We start from the raw sequence: 20,000 nt of genomic DNA, 5'->3' as shown, positions 1-20,000 counted from the left end.
CTATTAAAAAATTTAACATACAAATTAAGCATATTTTTTGTACTTTTAATATATTCATTAACAATATCATCATATCCAGGTGCCTTGTCATTCTTTAGTTTTCTAATAGCTTTCAACACTTCATGTTCTGTAATGGGCTCATTCAGTGTTTCCTCTTCCCCAGATTCAATTGTAGCACTTTCTAGTTCACTTAAATGCTTATCACTTTCACTAATTTCCTCTGATAGATTCTTAAAGTGTTGATGAAAATCTGCAAGTGTAAGTGTAGTTTTGCTTTTATTTCCATCATTTTCCTTTAATATTTTCCAATATGTTTTTGGATCTTTATTTCTGTTTGCTTTTAACTTAATCAACATATTTTCTTTTTCCTTATTGTGTACTCTTTTCAGTTCAGCTTTGTACTTCTTGCTTTTTTCTATCATATCTTTCTTATTATCCTCACTCCTCCTCAGATTATATTTATGTCTAGCTTTATGGTATGCTTTCCTTGTATACCAACAAATATTATCATATCCAGATAAACTTGCATTATTACTTTGCTTAACATAATTTTTCTTTTTCTTTGGTGGAAAAACCTTTACAGCTGCTCCTAATAAAATATTCTTTATTCTAGTACTTACATCTTCAATGTCCATAGAATCCATCTGCTCTATTAACTCTTTTACCTGATTTTCATCAATTTCTGCTATATAATCCTCTTCCTTAGATGCTCTCCACTTACTTGGTTGATTATAGTTACTCACAGGTGCTATATTGGCATTGTTAATAATTGCATACTCAATATTTACTTTAAGCTGTACATGAATACCACAATGAATATCTGAATACAATGGGTCATAGTCTAGCACTCTAAATTCATTTACATCTTTTAACAATGTTGGTGAACCTATAACATAATCCACAAGAGTGCCATGTGTAGTTGTGGGTCTCCCCACTCTGAGATCTCTATCTACTCTACCATTGAAAATACATACCTTATTATTACAACATATTGTCACCAAATTTCTCCCATAAGAATTCCTATCCTGTGTTACATCTTGGTTATACCTTGTTCCATCCACTCCCATTGCTTTAAGTATGTTTTGTACCTCAAATAGATCACCATTACCATCATCATCAACATCATCATCATCATCATCATCATCATCATCATCATCATCATCATCATGAAGTACATCTGGCAAAACATAATCCAACAGAGTTCCAGTATGTGAGTTAAAATCTCCACATAATAAATGTGAGTAATCATCACTTGTATAATCCAAAAGAAAATTATCAATTTCTTCAAAGTATTCCACACTTGCATATCTAGAATTAACTGGGGGAATGTATACCACACTGATAATCAAATCCTTATCTAACCTTAAACTTCTTTTATCTATTAAAATAGATATGAAAGCCTTACCCTCAGTCTTAATAGTCTTCCACTTCAGCTTAATATCCCTTTTAATAGCAAGCACTAAACCCCCTGATTTATATCTACTGAGTTCATGTCTGTTTTTGAATACTATATCAAATCCAAGGTTTTTCATACTGGGAACAATATTTATCATATCGACATCATCACATTTTGTTTCACTTATACATAATACATCATACATAACACACAAGTCCTTGAATTCCGTTGTGGTTAACTTTCCTTTCAATCCATTGACATTTAGTGTTAGTAAAGAGAGTTTTGAAATATTATTAAGATTAGTAATAGATTTAGTATGGGAGACAGTTGTTTGAATTTTAGCTTTTGTCTGTGCTCCATATTTGTCCTATGCGTTGTTACTTAGGGTCTTATTAATCATGTTGTCAAGTTTCAGCCTTTTCCAATCAGGCTGTAATATGCCTGTTTTGAACAAATCATCTGGTGTATGAATTTCAACTGGCCTGTTTTTATCTGTGAGCCACACAAGTATTTTACCATCCCTAGTGGTAACACTTTTCACATTTGGCTGCTCCTTGACAATCTTGAACATTGCAACTCGCATGGGTGTAAGATCTTCATTCACGAATACTTTCCTCTGTTTCTTTTTAAGTTCAGCTCTTTTCTTCAGCATTTCATTTCTTTTCTTCCTATGGCAGAACCTTACAATTACCGGTCTGCTTCTATTAGATGCTTGAGGTTTCCCGAGTCGGTGAGCAACAGAGATGTTGTCAGATACAAGAGTCACCCCCATATCTGCTGCCAGTTCAATGACCTTGGCTTCGACTACATCCTCTGTTTCTTCATTTTCTTCTTCCAAGCCGTAGATGCATAGATTATCCTTTCGTTGGTATTGTTCAAGCTTATCTGTCTCATATCTATTTAGTAGAGCCTGTTTTTGTGAGGTATCAAACATTTTTGTTAACTCACTAGCCACTTCCTTGAAAGCTGTAGTCACGGCCGAGGATACGGACACTGCTATGATCTTAGCAAGCTCGGGAACAAGCTTTTCTGTTATTTCCTTAGTTAGTTTACTAGCTTCTCTGGTTTCTCTACCTTTGACATCCACAGTTATGTCTTTTATCCCCTCCTCCACCTTCTCCTTCACTAATTCTTCTATGTTAGGCAAGGAAAGAGATGCCATGGTAGTGAAACACTGAACAACAATGTTTACCTCTGTGGTTTGACAGCTCTGTCGTCTGCTAAAGCCAGCTGATACGTGTGTGTGTGGAGGAGGAGAAGAAGGCTAGTAGGAAGACGAAGAGGAGGAGGAAGGAGAAGAGGAGGGTAGGAAGAGGGAGAAGAGGGTAAAAGGAGTAAGAGGAGGAGGAAGAAGAGGTTAGGAGTAGAGTCTTGAAAGAGAAGGAGGAGGAAGAGGCTAGGAAGATGAAGAGGAGGAGGAGGAAGAGGAGGAAGTATTTATGTCACAGAGGAAAGAGAAGAAAGAGGAAGAGGAGGAGGAGGAAGAAGAAGAAGAAGAAATAGTAAGGAATGAAAGAAGAGAGAGAGAAAACAAAAAAATATACTCTCTCTCTCTCTCTCTCTCTCTCTCTCTCTCTCTCTCTCTCTCTCTCTCTCTCTCTCTCTCTCTCTCTCTCTCTCTCTCTCTCTCTCTCTCTCTCTCACAGGAGGAAGAGGAAGAGAAGTAAATAGAGAGAGAGAGAGAGAGAGAGAAAGAATTAAACAAACAAAACAAATAAACACCAATTATTCCCTTCTCTCCCTTTCTCCCTCTCTCTCTCTCACAGGTGGAGGAAGTGGAGGAGAGGAGGAGATGCTGGAGGAGCGGAAGTGCTTCTCGATCATCCACGGCCCGAGCGGAAGGGAGGTATTGGACTTGGTAGCCGAGACAGAAGCACAGAGGGACGGTTGGGTGGCTGGCCTGACCCACCTCGTTCAAAGCGTCCAGTCATTACATCAGGAAAAGCAGTACGATATGTGAGTATGTGTGTTTGTCGGTGTGTGTGGGGGTGTAAGGGGGCTGGGGAGGGGTGTTGAGGGGGTCTGTGGGGGGTGGGAGTAACAGAAAGGTGTGTGTGTGTGTGTTTGCGTGGGGTACTGGTGTGTTTGGGGAGGAGGGGAAAGGAGGAAGGAGAAAAGGAGTGTGTGTGTTTGTGTGTGTGTGTGTACGTGCGTGCGTGTGTGTATATCTTAACCGAACCCCCCCCTCCCTCCCCCAGCTGGCTTCGTATACAGTTTCAAGACGCAGACAAGGACAACAACAAGAGTCTGAATTTTGCCGAGTGTTGCGCGCTGCTGCGACAACTTAACATAAAGATGGACAAGTCTCACGCAAAGAAGCTGTTCAACGTAAGAGAGAGAGAGAGAGAGAGAGAGAGAGAGAGAGCAGGTGTTATATATGGGAACACTCTTGAGAACCTCCACTACTTTCCGAAGGCTGTAGTTGAAGCGACGCGGGTTTTCAAGGGTGTTTTGTGGTTCCAGTGACAGATTAACAAGATTTCTATATTGTTAACAGGAGAAACACACTTTAAAAGGCTCTAATTTGGGTTTTCAAGGGTGTTTTTATGATTCCAGTGACAGATTAACAAGATTTCTACATTACCAACAGGAGAAACACTCTTAAAAAGGCTCTAGCTGAAGTGACACAGGTTTTCAAGGCTATTTTAACAGTTCCAGTGACAGATTAACAACACTTGTACATTAACAACAGGATAAACACCCTTGAGAACCACCACAGCTATCTAGACACTCGTTAAAATGACACATGGGGTTTTTAAGGATGTTTTTACAGCTCTCTCTCCCTCCCCTGCCCCACAGCAAGCAAACACGAGCAAGCAGAAGAGAGGTGGTGAGCAGGTCCTTGAAGTTGACGAGTTTGTGTCGTTCTATCACGCTCTGTTGAAGATGCCGGAGATCGAGAAGCTGTTTAAAAGGTGAGAGAGAGAGAGAGAGAGAGAGAGAGATTCCCCTTCACACACACACACATACACACACACACACACCCATCAAAACACCCATTAAACCACAATCTTTATGGACTTTCGATAAAAACGCATTTTTTTTAAAATTTCCGAGACATAGGCTGGTATTTGAGACATTCCCGCCCCTCCTCACCCCCCACAGGTACGCCAGTGAGAAGACCATGATGATGAGTGCCAGCCAGCTCCTCTCCTTCCTGGTGGGGGAGCAGGGCCTCGACACATTGACGGAAGAGGACGCAGGAAAAATTATTGCTGAATTTGAGATTAGCAGCCTGAAGGAAAAGGGTTACATGACTCAGGATGGTACGTGCTGGGTTGTGGGGGGCTTGGGGGGGGCTTGGGGGGCGTGGGGGGTCTAAGGGGGGCTGTAAAGGGTTTTTCTGGTGAGTTTAGGTGTTTTTAAGCTTGTTGGGGTGTTTAAAGAGTGTTTTTTTAAGGTTTTTTGGGGTTTAAAGAGTGTTTTTTTAATTTTTTGGGGGGTTTAAAGAGTGTTTTTTTGGGGGGGTTTAAAGGAGTGGTGGTGGTGGTGGTGGTGGTGGTGGTGGTGGTGGTGACAACTCAACCCTGGCAGGAGAGAGGGACTTGTTAGAAATTGTTTGTTTGTTTGTTTGTTTTAAGCGGAGGAGGAGGAGGAGGAGGAGGTGGGGGGTGGGTAGTGGGGGGGGGGGATGGAGGACTGTGTAATTGTACTATGAGAAATTAAAGATTAAATTAGGTTAAATTAGATAAAAGATTAGATTAAAAGTATAATTAGGTTAAATTAAATGAAATATTAGATAAAAGGTTAAATTAGGCTGTCTCCACTACCACCACCACCACCACCACCTCCACCACCACCACCACCACCACTACCACCACCACCACCATTGCAGGCTTCTACCACATGCTGCTGTCGGACATGTTTGACGTGTACACGAGCCACCACCAGCGCACCGTGTGGCAGGACATGACGCGGCCCTTCTCTCACTACTACATCTCGTCCTCCCACAATACGTACGTCTGTGTGTCTGTACGTGTGTGTGTGTGTGTGTGTGTGTGTGTGTGTGTGTGTATCTATCTGAACACACACACACATGCACACTAAACAGTCATTTATCTGTCTGTCTGTCTGTCTGTCTGTCTGTCTGTCTGTCTGTCTGTCTGTCTGTCTGTCTGTCTGTCTGTCTGTCTGTCTGTCTGTCTGTCTGTCTATCTATCTATCTATCTATCTATCTATCTATCTATCTATCTATCTGTCTGTCTGTCTGTCTGTCTGTCTGTCTGTCTGTCTGTCTGTCTGTCTGTCTGTCTATCTATCTATCTATCTATCTATCTATCTATCTATCTATCTATCTATCTATCTATCTGTCTGTCTGTCTGTCTGTCTGTCTGTCTGTCTGTCTGTCTGTCTGTCTGTCTGTCTGTCTGTGTGTGTGTGTGTGTGTGTGTGTGTGTGTGTGTGTGTGTACAGTACCAAGACTCACGCCCTCCCCCACCCCCCCCCACAGTTACCTGACGGGGCACCAGCTGGCGGGGGAGAGCAGTGTGGAGGGATACATCAGTGCACTTAAGAGAGGCTGCCGGCTGCTGGAATGTAAGTGTGTTAAGTGATTTGTAAGTCTTTGTAAGTATTTATATAACTTATTTATTTATTTATTGATTTATTTTATTTTTTTTATTTAATTTTTTTTTATTTTATTTTATTTTTTTTAAGTGTAAGTATTTATAAGTAATTCCTATATTTATTTATTTATTTATTTTATTTATTTAAGTGTTTTTTTAAGTGTTTAAGTATTTATAAGTAATTTCTGTATTTATTTATTTATTTATTTTATTTATTTAAGTGTTTTTTTTAAGTGTTTAAGTATTTATAAGTAATTTCTGTATTTTTTTTTTTATTTATTTATTGTAAATACACATAAAAACACACCAAAAACACCCAAAAACATGAAAAACACACAAAAAACACCCCAAAACACCCAAAAAACACCCAAAAAACACCCCAAAACACCAAAAAACACCCAAAAAACACCCAAAAAACACCCCAAAACACCAAAAACACACCAAAAAAACACCCAAAAACAAGAACACAAAAAAATACCCAAAAAACACCCCAAAAAAACCCAAAAAACACCAAAAAACACACCAAAACACCCAAAACACCAAAAAACACCCAAAACACCAAAACACCCCAAAAAACCCAAAAAACACCAAAAAACACCCAAAAAACACCAAAAAACACCCAAAAACACCAAAAAACACAAAAAAACACAAAAAAACCCAAAAAAAACACCCAAAACACCAAAAAAACACCCAAAAAATCACTCACTAACCTAAACAAACACTTCTGCAGTGGACGTGTGGGATGGAGACGAAGGGGAGCCAATTATTTATCACGGGCACACCCTAACGTCAAAAATCACCCTACATGAAGTGTTGAGGGATGGGGTGAAGGCCTACGCATTTGAAGCCACACCTTACCCTGTTATTTTATCCATTGAGAACCACCTGTGCCTGGACCAGCAAAGGGTTATGGTTCAACAGATGGAGGAGATTCTAGGAGGTGAGTATGTGTGTGTAATTATATGTAACCATGTGTAATTGTGTGTTATTTCGTGTAATTTTATTTATTTTTCGTTTTTTCGTTCAGATATGCTTTTTACCGAGCCGGCCTCGAGAGATTTAGTGGCCCTACCTTCCCCGGAGGAACTGAAGAATAAGATTATTGTGAGGGCCAAGAAGCCACAAGGTGAGAGAGAGAGAGAGAGAGAGAGAGAGAGAGAGAGAGAGGGAGAGAGAGAGAGAGTTTGTGTGTATATGAGAGAGAAATTAAAGAAAGAATATATATATATGTAGAGAGAGAGAAGGGAGAGAGAGAGAGTTTGTGTGTATATGAGAAAGAGAAATTAAAGAAAGAATATATATATGTAGAGAGAGAGAGAGAGAGAGAGAGTTTGTGTGTGTATGAGAGAGAAATTAAAGAAAGAATATATATATGTAGAGAGAGAGAGAGAGAGAGAGAGAGAGAGAGTTTGTGTGTGTATGAGAGAGAAATTAAAGAAAAAAATATATATATGTAGAGAGAAAAAAGAGAGAGAGAGAGAGAGTTTGTGTGTATGAGAGAGAAATTAAAGAAAAAATATATATATGTAGAGAGAGAAAAAAAGTGATAGAGAGAGAGAGAGAGAGAGAGAGTGATAGAGAGAGAGAGAGAGAGAGAGAGTTTGTGTGTGTATGAGAAAGAGAAATTAAAGAAAGAATATATATATGTAGAGAGAGAGAGAGAGAGAGAGAGAAAGAAAAAAAAAGATTGAATGAATGAATGAAAAAAAAAATTGAACTAAACCAAACGAAAAAAAAAAAATTCGAAAAAAAAAAATTTAATCCACACCTAACCTAACCTAACTCCACACACCTGTCCACACCTGCAGGGGCGGATGTGGAGTCAGATGACGAGGAAGATGACCAAGATGCGATAGATTATATAGACAGTGATGATGGTGCCTCTCAGTCCAAGAAAGTGAGTAATTGGCAACTTTTTTTTTGTCTTAATCTTGATCTTGGAAGCTTTTATTGGTTTATTTATTTATTTATTTATTTATTTTTTTTTTCGTTTATTTCTCAGTAAAGAAAAAAATGTTTAATAATCTTGGTAGCTGTTATTTATTTATTTGTTTATTTATTTTGTGTTTGTTTTCATAGTTGGAAACTGCTTTATTTATTCTTTCTTTCTTTATTTATTTATTGTTTAATTTTCATCGTAATTATTTTTTTCTATTTTGTCTGGGTTTTCAGTTTTTTTCTTATTCTTTTCTTGTTCAAAATATGTATTATTATTATTATTATTATTATTATTATTATTATTATTATTATTGTTATTATTATTATTATTATTATTATTATTATGTGCATTTTGTCATGTTTCTTCGCTTTTCTCCTCCTCTCGTTTCAGTGGAATAATACTGATTTTTTTTTTTCCATTTTTCCCCCTCGATCTTTTCCAAGCTGATATATTACACATACGAGGTACAGTTGAATATAAGCTAGTTTGTACAATACTTTTTTTTGAGTGTACAATACTTTTCTGGGTCTGTACGATGCTTTTTTGTTGGTACAGTAATTCCCAAGTTTGTACGATAGTTTTCTGAGTGTACAATACTTTTTTTGCGTCTGTACAATGCTTTTTTGTTGGTACAGTAATTCCCAGGTTTGTACGATAGTTTTCTTTTTTTTTTATATATATATATAGTTTAAATGTTGGTTTTTGAGGCTGTACAATAATTTTCAAGTTTGTAAGATAGTCTTTTGAGAGTGTATAGGTTTTTGAATTCATACGATTATTCTCAAATGGGTACAATAATTCTTTTTAGTTTGTATAATAGTTTTTGAGATCGTGCAATAGTTTTTGATCGAGTACGATAATTTTTTGAGCTTGTAAGATAGTTTTGGAGTTGTACAATAATTCTGAAACATGTACGATAATTCTTTGAGCTCGCACGATAGTTTTTTGAGTTATTACAATAGTTTTTGATTGAGTACGATATTTTTTTTGAGCTTGTAAGATAGTTTTGGAATTGTACAATAATTCTGAAACATTTACGATAATTCTTTGAGCTCGTACGATAGTTTCTGAGTCTGCATATCCTGTACATTGTATCCCTGGGGCAGGACGCCTCCTTCCTGAGGCTGCCCATGGGAGTGTGTCTTCCAGGACTTTCCGTTGAGGTTGATGGAATATTCAGGGTAAAGATTTGAATGGTTCCTTTAGCTAATGCATCGTTCAAATTTATTACTCTGCTTATTTTAGTGGTTATTTGTTTATTTATTTATTATTATTTATTTATTTATATAGACTATTTGCAATATTTCTTATCTTTGGAAAAATTCGATGGTTCCTTTTAGCAAGTGTACCGTTCAAATTTATTACTTTGCTTATTTTATTGCTTATTTGTATTTTATGGTAGGCAGTGCATCTTTCAAAATTTATCACTTGATATATTTTAGCATCCAAATTATTGTTGTTGTTGTTGTTGTTGTTATTATTATTATTATTATTATTTATTTATTTATTTTATTTTAATTTATTTATCTATTTTTTGCTATATTTTCAGTTATTTTTAGTTCTTTATTTATTTTATTTTTTTTTTGTATAATGGGAAAATAGTTGATGGTTCTTTTAAAACTTGAAAAAAAAAAAAAATGGTTCCTTTAGGTAATTCACCCTTCAAATTTATCACTGTATATTTTAACAAGTTATTGCTGTTATTATTTATTTTTTTTTCATAGTTATTTTATTTATTTCTATTTTCATGCATATTGGAAAAAAAAATAGATGATGGTTCTTTTTCAACGCATCTTTCAAATTTTGCCATTTTTGCACATTCTATTATTTTAAATTTACTGATTCCCCTTTTTAGTTCAATTTCTATTTATTTATTTATTTATTTACTTATGCATATGAGAGGAAAGAAAAAAAATACTGGCATCTTTTCAAATTTTCGGCGCATTTTTTCAAATATATCACGCATTTTCTTAATATCCATTTTTTTTTCTTTATTATTTACTTTCTGATATAACTCTCTCTCTCTCCTCTCTCTCTCTCTCTCCTCTCTCTCTCTCTCTCTCTCTCTCTCTCTCTCTCTCTCTCTCTCTCATCTCTCTCTCTCTCTCTCTCTCTCTCTTCAGGTTCGCTCTCTCTACCGAAGCTTCAGAAATTCCATCCGGTCTAGACAAAATTCTCTTCGTAAATATACAATGAGTCAGGAACAGGTAGAGAGAGGGAGAGTGTGTGTGTGTGTGTGTGTGTGCGTGTGTTTATTATTATTATTATTATTATTATTATTATTATTATTATTATTATTATTATTATTATTATTTTATTTATTTATTTTATTTTATTTTTTTAAGGGTGTCGAGTGATGATTTTTTTCCGTATTTATTTATCTATTTATTTTATTTATTTATTCATTGTTTATTGGTTTATTTAATTAGTCTTTTTTAACTAGTGAAAAAAAAGTATTTAATTTCTTTATATTTCAATTATTTATCATATTTATTTATTTATTTATTTATTTATTTATTTGTATTTATATTCAGCATCCCTTCAATGTCTGTCCTGGCTTGTGATTGGCTAGCTGGCATGTGCGTGTGTGTGAGCCTTGCCACCCCATTGGCTGAGACTTGGGGCGTGCATCTTTACACTCACTGCTTTGAGAGAAATAATAAATAAATAAATAATAAAGAAGAAGAATAATAGAAAAAAAGTGAATAAATAATAGAACAAAATAAATAAAGAAAGAATGAAATAATAATATGAAAAAAAAATATTAAACTGTTTTGTTTTTTCATTTTTATTAACCAGCTTTCATTAAATACTATATATATTTATTTAGTCATTGAGAAAGAAAATTAAGAAAAAGATTCTCTCTCTCTCTCTCTCTCTCTCTCTCTCTCTCTCTCTCTCTCTCTCTCTCTCTCTCTCTCTCTCTCTAAAAAATAAATGATTTACCCTAACAATCTTTAACCTAAGCGTGACCTGACCTGACCTGACCTCCCGCAGAAGCCCCACAAGCCCCTGGCCCCTGAGCTGACCCGAGTTGTTAATATTCTGGAAGGGAAGAAATTTATATCCTTCCAAGATGCATTTGAGACTTGTAAGTGAGACGGTTGGATGGTTCTGTTTTGTGTTGTTTGTTTGTTTGTTTGTTTGTTTGTTTTTTATATATCAGTAAATTTACATCAGGCTTAAATAATGTTTTTTTTTATATATATTGTTGTTTAAAAAGACTATACTTAAATATATTTGAAAGATATTGTTTGTTTGTTTGTTCTGTTTGTTTTTATATATCAGTAAATTTACATCAGGCTTAAATAATGTTTTTTTTTTTTATATATTGTTGTTTAAAAAGACTATACTTAAATATATTTGAAAGATATTGTTTTTTTTTTTGTTTATTTGTTTGTTTGTTTGTTTGTTTTTTATATATCAGTAAATTTACATCAGGCTTAAATAATGTTTTTTCTTTTATATATAGTTGTTTAGAAAAGACTATACTTAAATATATTTGAAAGATATTGTTTTTTTTTTGTTTATTTGTTTGTTTGTTTGTTGTTTTTTATATATCAGTAAATTTACATCAGGCTTAAATAATGTTTTTTTTTTATATAGTTGTTTAAAAAGACTATACTTAAATATATTTGAAAGATATTGTTTGTTTGTTTGTTTGTTTGTTTGTTTGTTTGTTTGTTTTCTGTGTCCTTTCTCATTAAAAAACACTACAAATTCTTCTCTTTCTTACTTAAAACAGCAACTTTTTTCGCCTTCTCTCAACCCCCTCCAAAAAAAAAAACACGATTTTATTCCTTTTAAAACAAAAAAACACACTCTCTCTCTCTCTCTCTCTCTCTCTCTCTCTCTCTCTCTCTCTCTCTCTCTCTCTCTCTCTCTCTCTCTCTCTCTCTCTCTCTCAAATTTGTGTTCATTTATATAATTTCATTACAGGAACTAAGTAAAAATCTCTCTCTATCTCTATATCTCTCTCTCTCTCTCTCTCTCTCTCTCTCTCTCTCTCTCTCCCCAGACAAGTGCGTCCACACCCCGTCCATTGGGGAGACAAAAGCAAAGGGTCTGTTTGAAGCCACGCCAGACCAGTTCATGAATTTTACAGAGAGGCACGTTACCAAGGTCTATCCCCTCGGCACCCGGACTGACTCCTCCAACCTCAAGCCCTATCCCTTCTGGAGTGTTGGTTGTCAGATTGGTGGGTTTCGGGTCAGGGGGTCGGGTGTGTGGGTGGGGGAGGGTATGTAATAATAATGATAATATGTGGGAGGGTATATATGTGTGTGTGTGTGGGTTTTTTTTTGGTTTTTGTTTGTTTGGTTTGTTTTTTTTTGTTTTTTGTTTGTGAGAGGAAAGGAAGGAAAAGTTTTGGTTCTTTTTTATTTATTTTTCGTTTTTTTATTATTATTTTTATTATTTTTATTTTTTTCATTCTTTTTCGTTTATTTATCTATTGTTTTTTTTTCATTTTCGTTTTTTTATTATTATATTTTTTTTTATTTCGTTTTTTTTCATTTTTTCATTTTTTTCGTTTTTCTTCATTTTTTTTAGTTTTTTTCGTTTTCATTTATTTATTTTTCATTCTCTTCATTTTTTTTTTTGCCATTTTCGTTTCATTTTTTGAATTTAATTTGTCATTTTTAGTTTTTTTTTTTTTTTCATTATTATTATCATTATTTATTTTTTATGTCTTTTCCTTCATTTTTTCTTTTTTTTTGCAATTTTTGTCAATTTTTTCAGTTTTCCTTTTTGTCTTTTTCATCTTTTTCATTTTCTTATTTTTCTATTTTTTAACATAATATTTTTCTAATTTTCCATCATATATTTTTCCTTTTTTTCTTATCCCAGTCTTGTTCTTCCTTTGTGTTGCTTTGTTTGGGTGTATTTTAGGGTGTTTTGAGTGTGTTTAAGTGTGTTTGTGTGTGTGTTGCTGTGTTTGAGTGTGTTTTGGGTGTGTTTGAGTGTGTGTTGCTGTGTTTGGGTGTGTTTTGAGTGTGTGTTGCTGTGTTTTGAGTGTGTTTTGAGTGTGTTTAGGAGTGTTTGGGTGTGTTTTGGGTGTGTTTTGGGTGTATTTGGGTGTGTTTGGGTGTGTTTGGGTGTGTTTTGAGTGTGTTTGGGTGTGTTAGGTGTGTTTTGAGGTGTGTTTGGGTGTGTTTGGGTGTGTTTGGGTGTGTTTTGGGTGTGTTTGGGTGTGTTTGAGTGTGTTTTGGTGTGTGTTTGGGTGTGTTTGAGTGTGTTTGGGTGTGTTTTGAGTGTGTTTGTGTGTGTTTGAGTGTGTTTGGGTGTGTTTTGAGTGTGTTTGGGTGTGTTTTGGAGTGTGTTTGGGTGTGTTTGAGTGTGTTTGGGTGTGTTTAGGAGTGTTTGGGGTGTGTTTTGGGTGTATTTGGGTGTATTTGGGTGTGTTGAGTGTGTTTGAGTGTGTTTGAGTGTGTTTGAGTGTTTGGGTGTGTTTTGAGTGTGTTTTGGATGTATTTTGAGTGTGTTTTGGGTGTGTTTTGTGTGTGTTTGGGTCTCTCTCTCTCTCTCTCTCTCTCTCTCTCTATCTCTCTCTCTCTCTCTCTCTCTCTCTCTCTCTCTCTCATCTCTCTCTCTCTCTCTCTCTCTCTCTCTCTCTCTCTCTCTCTCTCTCTCTCTCAGTAGTAATAGTAGTAGTAGTAGCAAATTAAACTGAAAAAAATAAACTAATCACATCTCATCTCTCTCTCTCTCTCTCTCTCTCTCTCTCTCATCTCTCTCTCTCTCTCTCTCTCTCTCTCTCTCTCTCTCTCTGCTCTCTCTCTCTCTCTCCCACAGTGGCTCTCAACATGCAGACAGAAGATAAAGCAAATTTCTACAACAATGCACTATTTAAAAGTAATGGAAACTGTGGATATGTTTTAAAGCCACCTATTCTGCTGCGGGAGGAACCTTACAACCCCCTGGAGGCTGCCGAGAGGTGTGTGTGTGTGTGTGTGTGTGTGTGTGTGTGTGTGTGTGTGTGTGGGGTGAGGGAAGGGTGATAATAATAATGATAATAATAGTTATATATGTGTGTTTTTTTGGTGTGTTTTTTGGGTTTTTTGGGTGTTTTTGGTGTGTTTTTGTGTGTTTTTGGGTGTTTTTGGTTTTTTTGGTGTTTTTGGTGTGTTTTGGGTGTTTTTGGGTGTTTTTGGGTGTTTTTGGTGTGTTTTTGGGTGTTTTTTGGTGTGTTTTTGGTGTTTTTGGTGTGGTTTGGTGTGTTTTTGGTGTGTTTTTTGGGTTTTTTTGTTTTTTTTTGGGGTTTTTGGTGTTTTTGGTGTGTTTTTTGTGTGTTTTTGGGTGTTTTTGGTGTTTTTGGGTGTTTTTGTGTGTTTTTTGGTGTGTTTTTGGTGTGTTTATGGGTGTTTTTGGTGTTTTTGGTATTTTTGGGTGTTTTTGGGTGTTTTTTGTGTTTTGGGTGTTTTTGGTGTGTTTTGGGGTGTTTTTGGGGTGTTTTTTGGGTGTTTTTGGTGTTTTTGGTGTTTGTTTGGGTGTTTTTGGTGTTTTTTGGGTGTTTTTGGGTGTTTTTGGGTGTTTTTGGTGTGTTTTTTTGTGTTTTGGGTGTGTTTTGGTGTGTTTTTGGGTGTTTTTTGGGTGTTTTTGGTGTGTTTTTGGGTGTTTTTTGGTGTGTTTTGGGGTGTTTTGGTGTTTTTGGGTGTTTTTGGTGTTTTTTGGTGTGTTTTTGGGTGTTTTTGGTGTGTTTTTGTGTGTTTTTGGGTGTTTTTCGTGTGTTTTGGGTGCGTGTGTGTGTGTGTGTGTGTGTGTGTGTGTGTGTGTGTGTGTGAAAGAGAAAGAGATGAAACAATAATTTTTAATAATATTTGTTTATTTCTCCCTCCTGTCCCTCCCTCCCTCTCTTCTCCCTCCCACCCTCTCCTCTCTCCCTCCCTCCTGTCCCTCCATCCCTCCTTCCCTCCTTCCCTTCCTCTCTTCTCTCCCTTCTCCCTCCCTTCTCCCTATTGAAACCCACCAAACACCCTTACCCTCTTTCTCCCTCCTTCTCCCTCTCTCCCTCTCTCTCTCTCTCCCTCTCCCTCTCCCTCTCTCTCCCTCAGACCCAGCAAGGTGGTGCGGGTGGTGGTGCTGAGCGGGCAACACCTCCCAGACAGCGCCAAGAAGGGTGACATAGTTGACCCTTACGTACAGTTGAAGGTCAGAGGTCACCCTATTGACCATCAGAAGCAGAGAACCAAGGTCGTCAAGAATAATGGTAAGAGTCAGGTCAGGTCAGGTTAGGTTAGGTTAGAGAGAGAGAGAGAGAGAGAGAGAGAGAGAGAGAGAGAGAGAGAGAGAGAGAGAGAGAGAGAGAGAGAGAGAGAGAACAAACAAACAAACAAACAAACACACACACACACAAACAAACACCCCAGATACACCCCCTTACTCCCCACAACCCCCCCAAACACCCCCCTTACCTCCCCAAACACCCCAAACACACCTTTTAACCCCCAAACACAAAATAAAGCAAAGAGACAGACAGACAGATAAAACAAACACACAGATATACAAAAAAAACAACAAACCATTTCCCAAAACACCTCAAAACACCCAAAAACACTCAAAAACACCCTAAAATACACAAAAACACTCAAAAACACCCCCAAAACACCCTAAAATACACAAAAACACTCAAAAACACCCCCAAAACACCCTAAAATACACAAAAACACTCAAAAACACCTAAAAACACCAAAAAACACCCCAAAAACACACCATAACACATAAACACCCCCAAAAACACCTAAAAACACACCAAAACACACCAAAACACACCAAAAATACCCAAGAACACACCAAAACACCCAAAAACACACAAAAACACACCAAAACACCCTAGAACACACCAAAAACACCCCAAAACACACCAAAAACACCCAAAAACACTCAAAAACACCTAAAAACACCAAAAAACACCCCAAAAACACACCATAACTCAAAAACACCTAAAAACACCAAAAAACACCCCAAAAACACACCATAACACATAAACACCCCCAAAAACACCTAAAAACACACCAAAAACACCAAAAACACCCCAAAACACCAAAAACACCTAAAAACACCAAAAAACACCAAAAAACACACCTAAAACACCCAAAAACACACCAAAACACCCTTAAACACACCAAAACACCCCAAAACACCCCTAATCACCCCTAAACACCCCAAAACACCCCTAATCACCCCTAAACACCCCCAACTTCTTGCAGGCTTCAACCCCGTATGGAATGAAACACTGGAGGTGACCATTAAAGTCCCTGAAGTATCCCTCCTGTACTTCTCCCTCCGTGACGAGAGCTCCCTTGCAAGTGACCCGGTGTTGGCCTTGTGCTGCATCCCCTTCAGGTCCCTGGCCACTGGTGAGTCAGGGAAGGCAGGGGGCGGGCAGGGGTGCAGTGGGGGGTCAGGTTAGGCTGGGATGCTGTTCAAAAGGTATGCTTGTGTTTTTTTTGTGTTTTTTTGTTATTTGGGTGTTTTGTTTGATTTTTGTGTTGTGTTTTGTTTTTTTGGTGTTTTTTTTGAGTGTTTATGCTTGTTTGTTTGTTTGTTTGTTTGTTTGCTTTTCTTGTCTCTATCACCTGTTCTGTCTCTCTCTCTCTCTCTCTCTCTCTCTCTCTCTCTCTCTCTCTCTCTCTCTCTCTCTCTCTCTCTCTCTCTCTCTCTCTCTCTCTCTCTCTCTCTCTCTCTCTCTCTCTCTGCGTGTGTCTGTCTGTCTGTCCGTCCGTATAACTAACACTCTCTCCCTCTCTCTCTCCCTCTCTCCCTCTCTCCCCTCTCCCTCTCTCTCCCCGAACAGGTTACAGACACGTTCATCTGACAGACATGACTGGAAAGCTTGTGGCGCCCTCTGCTCTGTTCGTTCACGTGACAGTACTGGATAAGTGAAATCCCCATCAACCTAGCTCTCTCTCTCTCTCTCTCTCTCTCTCTCTCTCTCTCTCTCTCTCTAACCTAACGTAACCTAACCTAACCTAACTTAATCTAATCTCTCTCTCTCTCTCTCTCTCTCTCTCTCTCTCTCTCTCTCTCTCTCTCTCTCTCTCTCTCTCTCTCTCTCTCTCTCTCTCTCTCTCTCTCTCTCTCTCTCTCTCTCTCTCTCTCAACCTAACCCATTAATAGAAGGAAAAGAAAGAAGAGAGAGAGAGAGAGAGAGAGGAGGAGGAGGAGGAGGAGGAGGAGGAGGAGGAGGAGGAGGAGGAGGATGAGGAAGAGAAGAGAGAAGAGGAAGAGAAAAGAGAAGAGGAAGGAGAGGGTGAAAGGAAGAGAGAGAAAAGAGAAGAAAAGAAGAAAGAAGAGAGAAGAGGGGGAAGAGAAGAAGAGGAGGAAGGAAAGAAGAGAAGAGGAAGAGGAGGAGGAGGAAAAGCAAAAGGAAGGAATAGAGAAAATTAAAAGAAATTGAGAGGAGAGAGAGAGAGAGAGAGAGAGAAGAGAAGGAAGAAGAGATTAAGAGAAGAGGAGGAGGAGGAGGAGGAGGAGGAGGAAGAGGAAGAGAGAGAGGAGGAAAAGAAAAGAAGATAGAAAAGAGAAGAAGAAATTAATAGAAGATGATAAGAAGGAAGAGGAAGAGGAAAAGAAGGAAGAAGAAATGAGGAGGAGGAGGAAGAAGAAGAAGAAGAAGAGCAAATATGAAAAGAAGGGGAACATTCTTAAATAGAATAAGAAAAAGAAAAAGAATAATATTTGAATTTATTTATTTTTTATTTATCTGTTTATTTATTTACTTATTTATTTTATTTTTTATAATCTCAATATTTTTTTTTCTCTCATCAACGACTAACTTAACCTGACTATAAACGCCAGAACCTTCACCTAACTACATCAAATACAGTTTTCGTTTCGTTTATAAAATATTCATCGCGTTTATACAAGTCTTGGTCGTGATATTTAATTTTGGTGGATAATATTTGAATAACTCGCTAACTATAAACGCCAGAATCTTTAGATATTTATAACAGGGAATGCTGTTTCTTACGTTTATGAATTTTTACCGTAAACTTTATAAAATCTTGTGATAATTAGTATTTCTTGACAATATTTGAATAACTCGTTAACTATAAACGCCAGAATCTTTAGATATTTATAACAGGGAATGCAGTTTCTTACGTTTATGAATTTTTACCGTAAACTTTTATAAAATCTTGTGATAACTTTTCTTGACAATATTTGAATAACTCGGCAACTATAAGCTCCAGAATCTTTAGATATTTATAAAAAGAATATAGTTTTTGTACGTTTATGAATTTTTTTAGTGTAAACTAGAAAATAATTAATTGTGATGTTTTAGTCGGTAATGTTTGAATAACTCGGCAACTATAAACGCCAGAATCTTTAGATATTTATAACGGAATGCAGTTTTCTTACGTTTATGAATCTTTACCGTAAACTTCATAAAATCTTGTGATAATTAACATTTCTTGACAATATTTGAATAACCAACAATAAACGCCAGATTTTTTAGGCTATTAGAACATTTAATACTGTTTTCTTTTGACTGCAACAATAAACGCCAGAATCTTTAGCCTATTAGAACATAATACCGTTTTCTTTTGACTCTGCAACAATAAACGCCTGAATCTTTAGGCTATTAGAACATTTAATACCGTTTTCTTTTGACTCTGCAACAATAAACGCCTGAATCTTTAGCCTATTAGAACATTTAATACCGTTTTCTTTTGACTCGGCAACAATAAACGCCTGAATCTTTAGCCTATTAGAACATTTAATACCGTTTTCTTTCAACTCTGCAACAATAAACGCCAGAATCTTTAGGCTATTAGAACATTTAATACCGTTTTCTTTTGACTCTGCAACAATAAACGCCAGAATCTTTAGCCTACTAGAACATAATACCGTTTTCTTTTGACTCTGCAACAATAAACGCCAGAATCTTTAGGCTATTAGAACACAATTAATACCGTTTTCTTTCGACTCTGCAACAATAAACGCCAGAATCCTTAGCCTATTAGAACAATACCATTTTCTTTCGACTCTGCAACAATAAACGCCAGAATCTTTAGCCTACTAGAACATAATACCGTTTTCTTTTGACTCTGCAACAATAAACGCCAGAATCTTTAGCCTACTAGAACATAATACCGTTTTCTTTTGACTCTGCAACAATAAACGCCAGAATCTTTAGGCTATTAGAACACAATTAATACCGTTTTCTTTCGACTCTGCAACAATAAACGCCAGAATCCTTAGCCTATTAGAACAATACCATTTTCTTTCGACTCTGCAACAATAAACGCCAGAATCTTTAGCCTATTAGAACAATACCATTTTCTTTCGACTCTGCAACAATAAACGCCAGAATCTTTAGCCTATTAGAACATTTAATACCGTTTTCTTTCGTTTATGAATTTTTGGTGCCCATCCTTCACAAAAACTCAAAAAGTAGGCACAATTTAAAAAGAAGGAGAGTGTATTTATAAGCAATGGGATAAATTAGTTGTATTTTATTTGCTGTTGTTTAAAAAAAGCTTAAGAGTTAATTAGTTCATAAGCTTATTTGATCTTAGTGATTCTATGACTTAAGTTTAATATTAAGTTCGTTTGTTAAGTTTCTAAGTTAAGTTTAGTAGTAGGCTTGTCTTCCACTATTTTTTATTTTGTTTTTTATATATTTATTTATTTATTTATTTATTTATTTATTTATTTATTTGTTTGTTTTTTTAAGTATTGTAGGTTTGGCCACAATATCCCTCCTGCATTTATTTATTCATTTATTTATTTTATTTATTTATTTTTTATTTTTTTTTTTGTATAGTTTATCGCCAAAAAAAAACTATTTACATTTTTCATTTTCATTTTTTTTTTTCATTTGTTTATTTTATTATTTTTTTTCTATTTTTTTTCCTACATTTAAGCATTAATCGCCAACTTCCAAGCTTTTCCCAGCACGTCCTATTAATTTCAAGCTTCAGGGCAATTAATATTTCCTGTATATCTTTGGGACCGTGTATAAACTTTTTTTTATTTTTTTATTTATGTATTTATTTATGTATTTATTTATTTATTTTTTTTTTGGTAGGCCTGGTTCACATTTCACTGTTTTCCCTTGTTAGTTTGAAAGATTGTGTTTATTTTAAATGCTTTACTT

General features: G+C 36.1%; 1 protein-coding gene and 1 long non-coding RNA gene across 10 annotated transcripts in view; one reads left to right on the top strand and one right to left on the bottom strand.

Moving 5' to 3' along the window:
* The window catches only part of LOC135096527 (1-phosphatidylinositol 4,5-bisphosphate phosphodiesterase eta-2-like), a 37,938-nt gene that overhangs the window by 15,525 nt on the left and 2,413 nt on the right, over window positions 1-20,000 (top strand). For 6 of the 9 annotated variants that reach the window (XM_063998069.1, XM_063998067.1, XM_063998063.1 and 3 more), the window contains 16 exons: window positions 3,163-3,352; window positions 3,595-3,724; window positions 4,196-4,311; window positions 4,502-4,662; window positions 5,232-5,352; window positions 5,847-5,932; window positions 6,692-6,901; window positions 6,989-7,087; window positions 7,770-7,858; window positions 10,024-10,107; window positions 10,898-10,991; window positions 11,919-12,098; window positions 13,694-13,835; window positions 14,953-15,107; window positions 16,108-16,257; window positions 16,695-20,000. The exon at window positions 16,695-20,000 is cut by the window's right edge and continues 2,413 nt beyond it. In XM_063998069.1, coding sequence (XP_063854139.1) covers window positions 3,163-3,352; window positions 3,595-3,724; window positions 4,196-4,311; window positions 4,502-4,662; window positions 5,232-5,352; window positions 5,847-5,932; window positions 6,692-6,901; window positions 6,989-7,087; window positions 7,770-7,858; window positions 10,024-10,107; window positions 10,898-10,991; window positions 11,919-12,098; window positions 13,694-13,835; window positions 14,953-15,107; window positions 16,108-16,257; window positions 16,695-16,783 — 2,096 coding nt within the window. In that variant the 3' untranslated portion in view covers window positions 16,784-20,000. Of the gene's footprint in view, window positions 1-3,162; window positions 3,353-3,594; window positions 3,725-4,195; window positions 4,312-4,501; window positions 4,663-5,231; window positions 5,353-5,846; window positions 5,933-6,691; window positions 6,902-6,988; window positions 7,088-7,769; window positions 7,859-9,006; window positions 9,082-10,023; window positions 10,108-10,897; window positions 10,992-11,918; window positions 12,099-13,693; window positions 13,836-14,952; window positions 15,108-16,107; window positions 16,258-16,694 lie in introns of all 9 variants that reach the window. The other 3 variants (XM_063998065.1, XM_063998066.1, XM_063998068.1) reach the window with 3 other exon arrangements.
* The window catches only part of LOC135096532 (uncharacterized), a 43,942-nt gene continuing 40,829 nt past the window's right edge, over window positions 16,888-20,000 (bottom strand). Inside the window, exon 2 of the long non-coding RNA XR_010264779.1 lies at window positions 16,888-17,002. This is a non-coding gene — a long non-coding RNA (uncharacterized LOC135096532). The remainder of the gene's footprint in view (window positions 17,003-20,000) is intronic.

The sequence above is a fragment of the Scylla paramamosain genome, unplaced genomic scaffold, assembly GCF_035594125.1.
Source record: "Scylla paramamosain isolate STU-SP2022 unplaced genomic scaffold, ASM3559412v1 Contig4, whole genome shotgun sequence".
Taxonomy (NCBI): domain Eukaryota; kingdom Metazoa; phylum Arthropoda; class Malacostraca; order Decapoda; family Portunidae; genus Scylla; species Scylla paramamosain.
The sequence above is the reverse complement of the archived record's forward strand: the minus strand, read 5'-3'. Positions and strand labels throughout refer to the sequence as shown.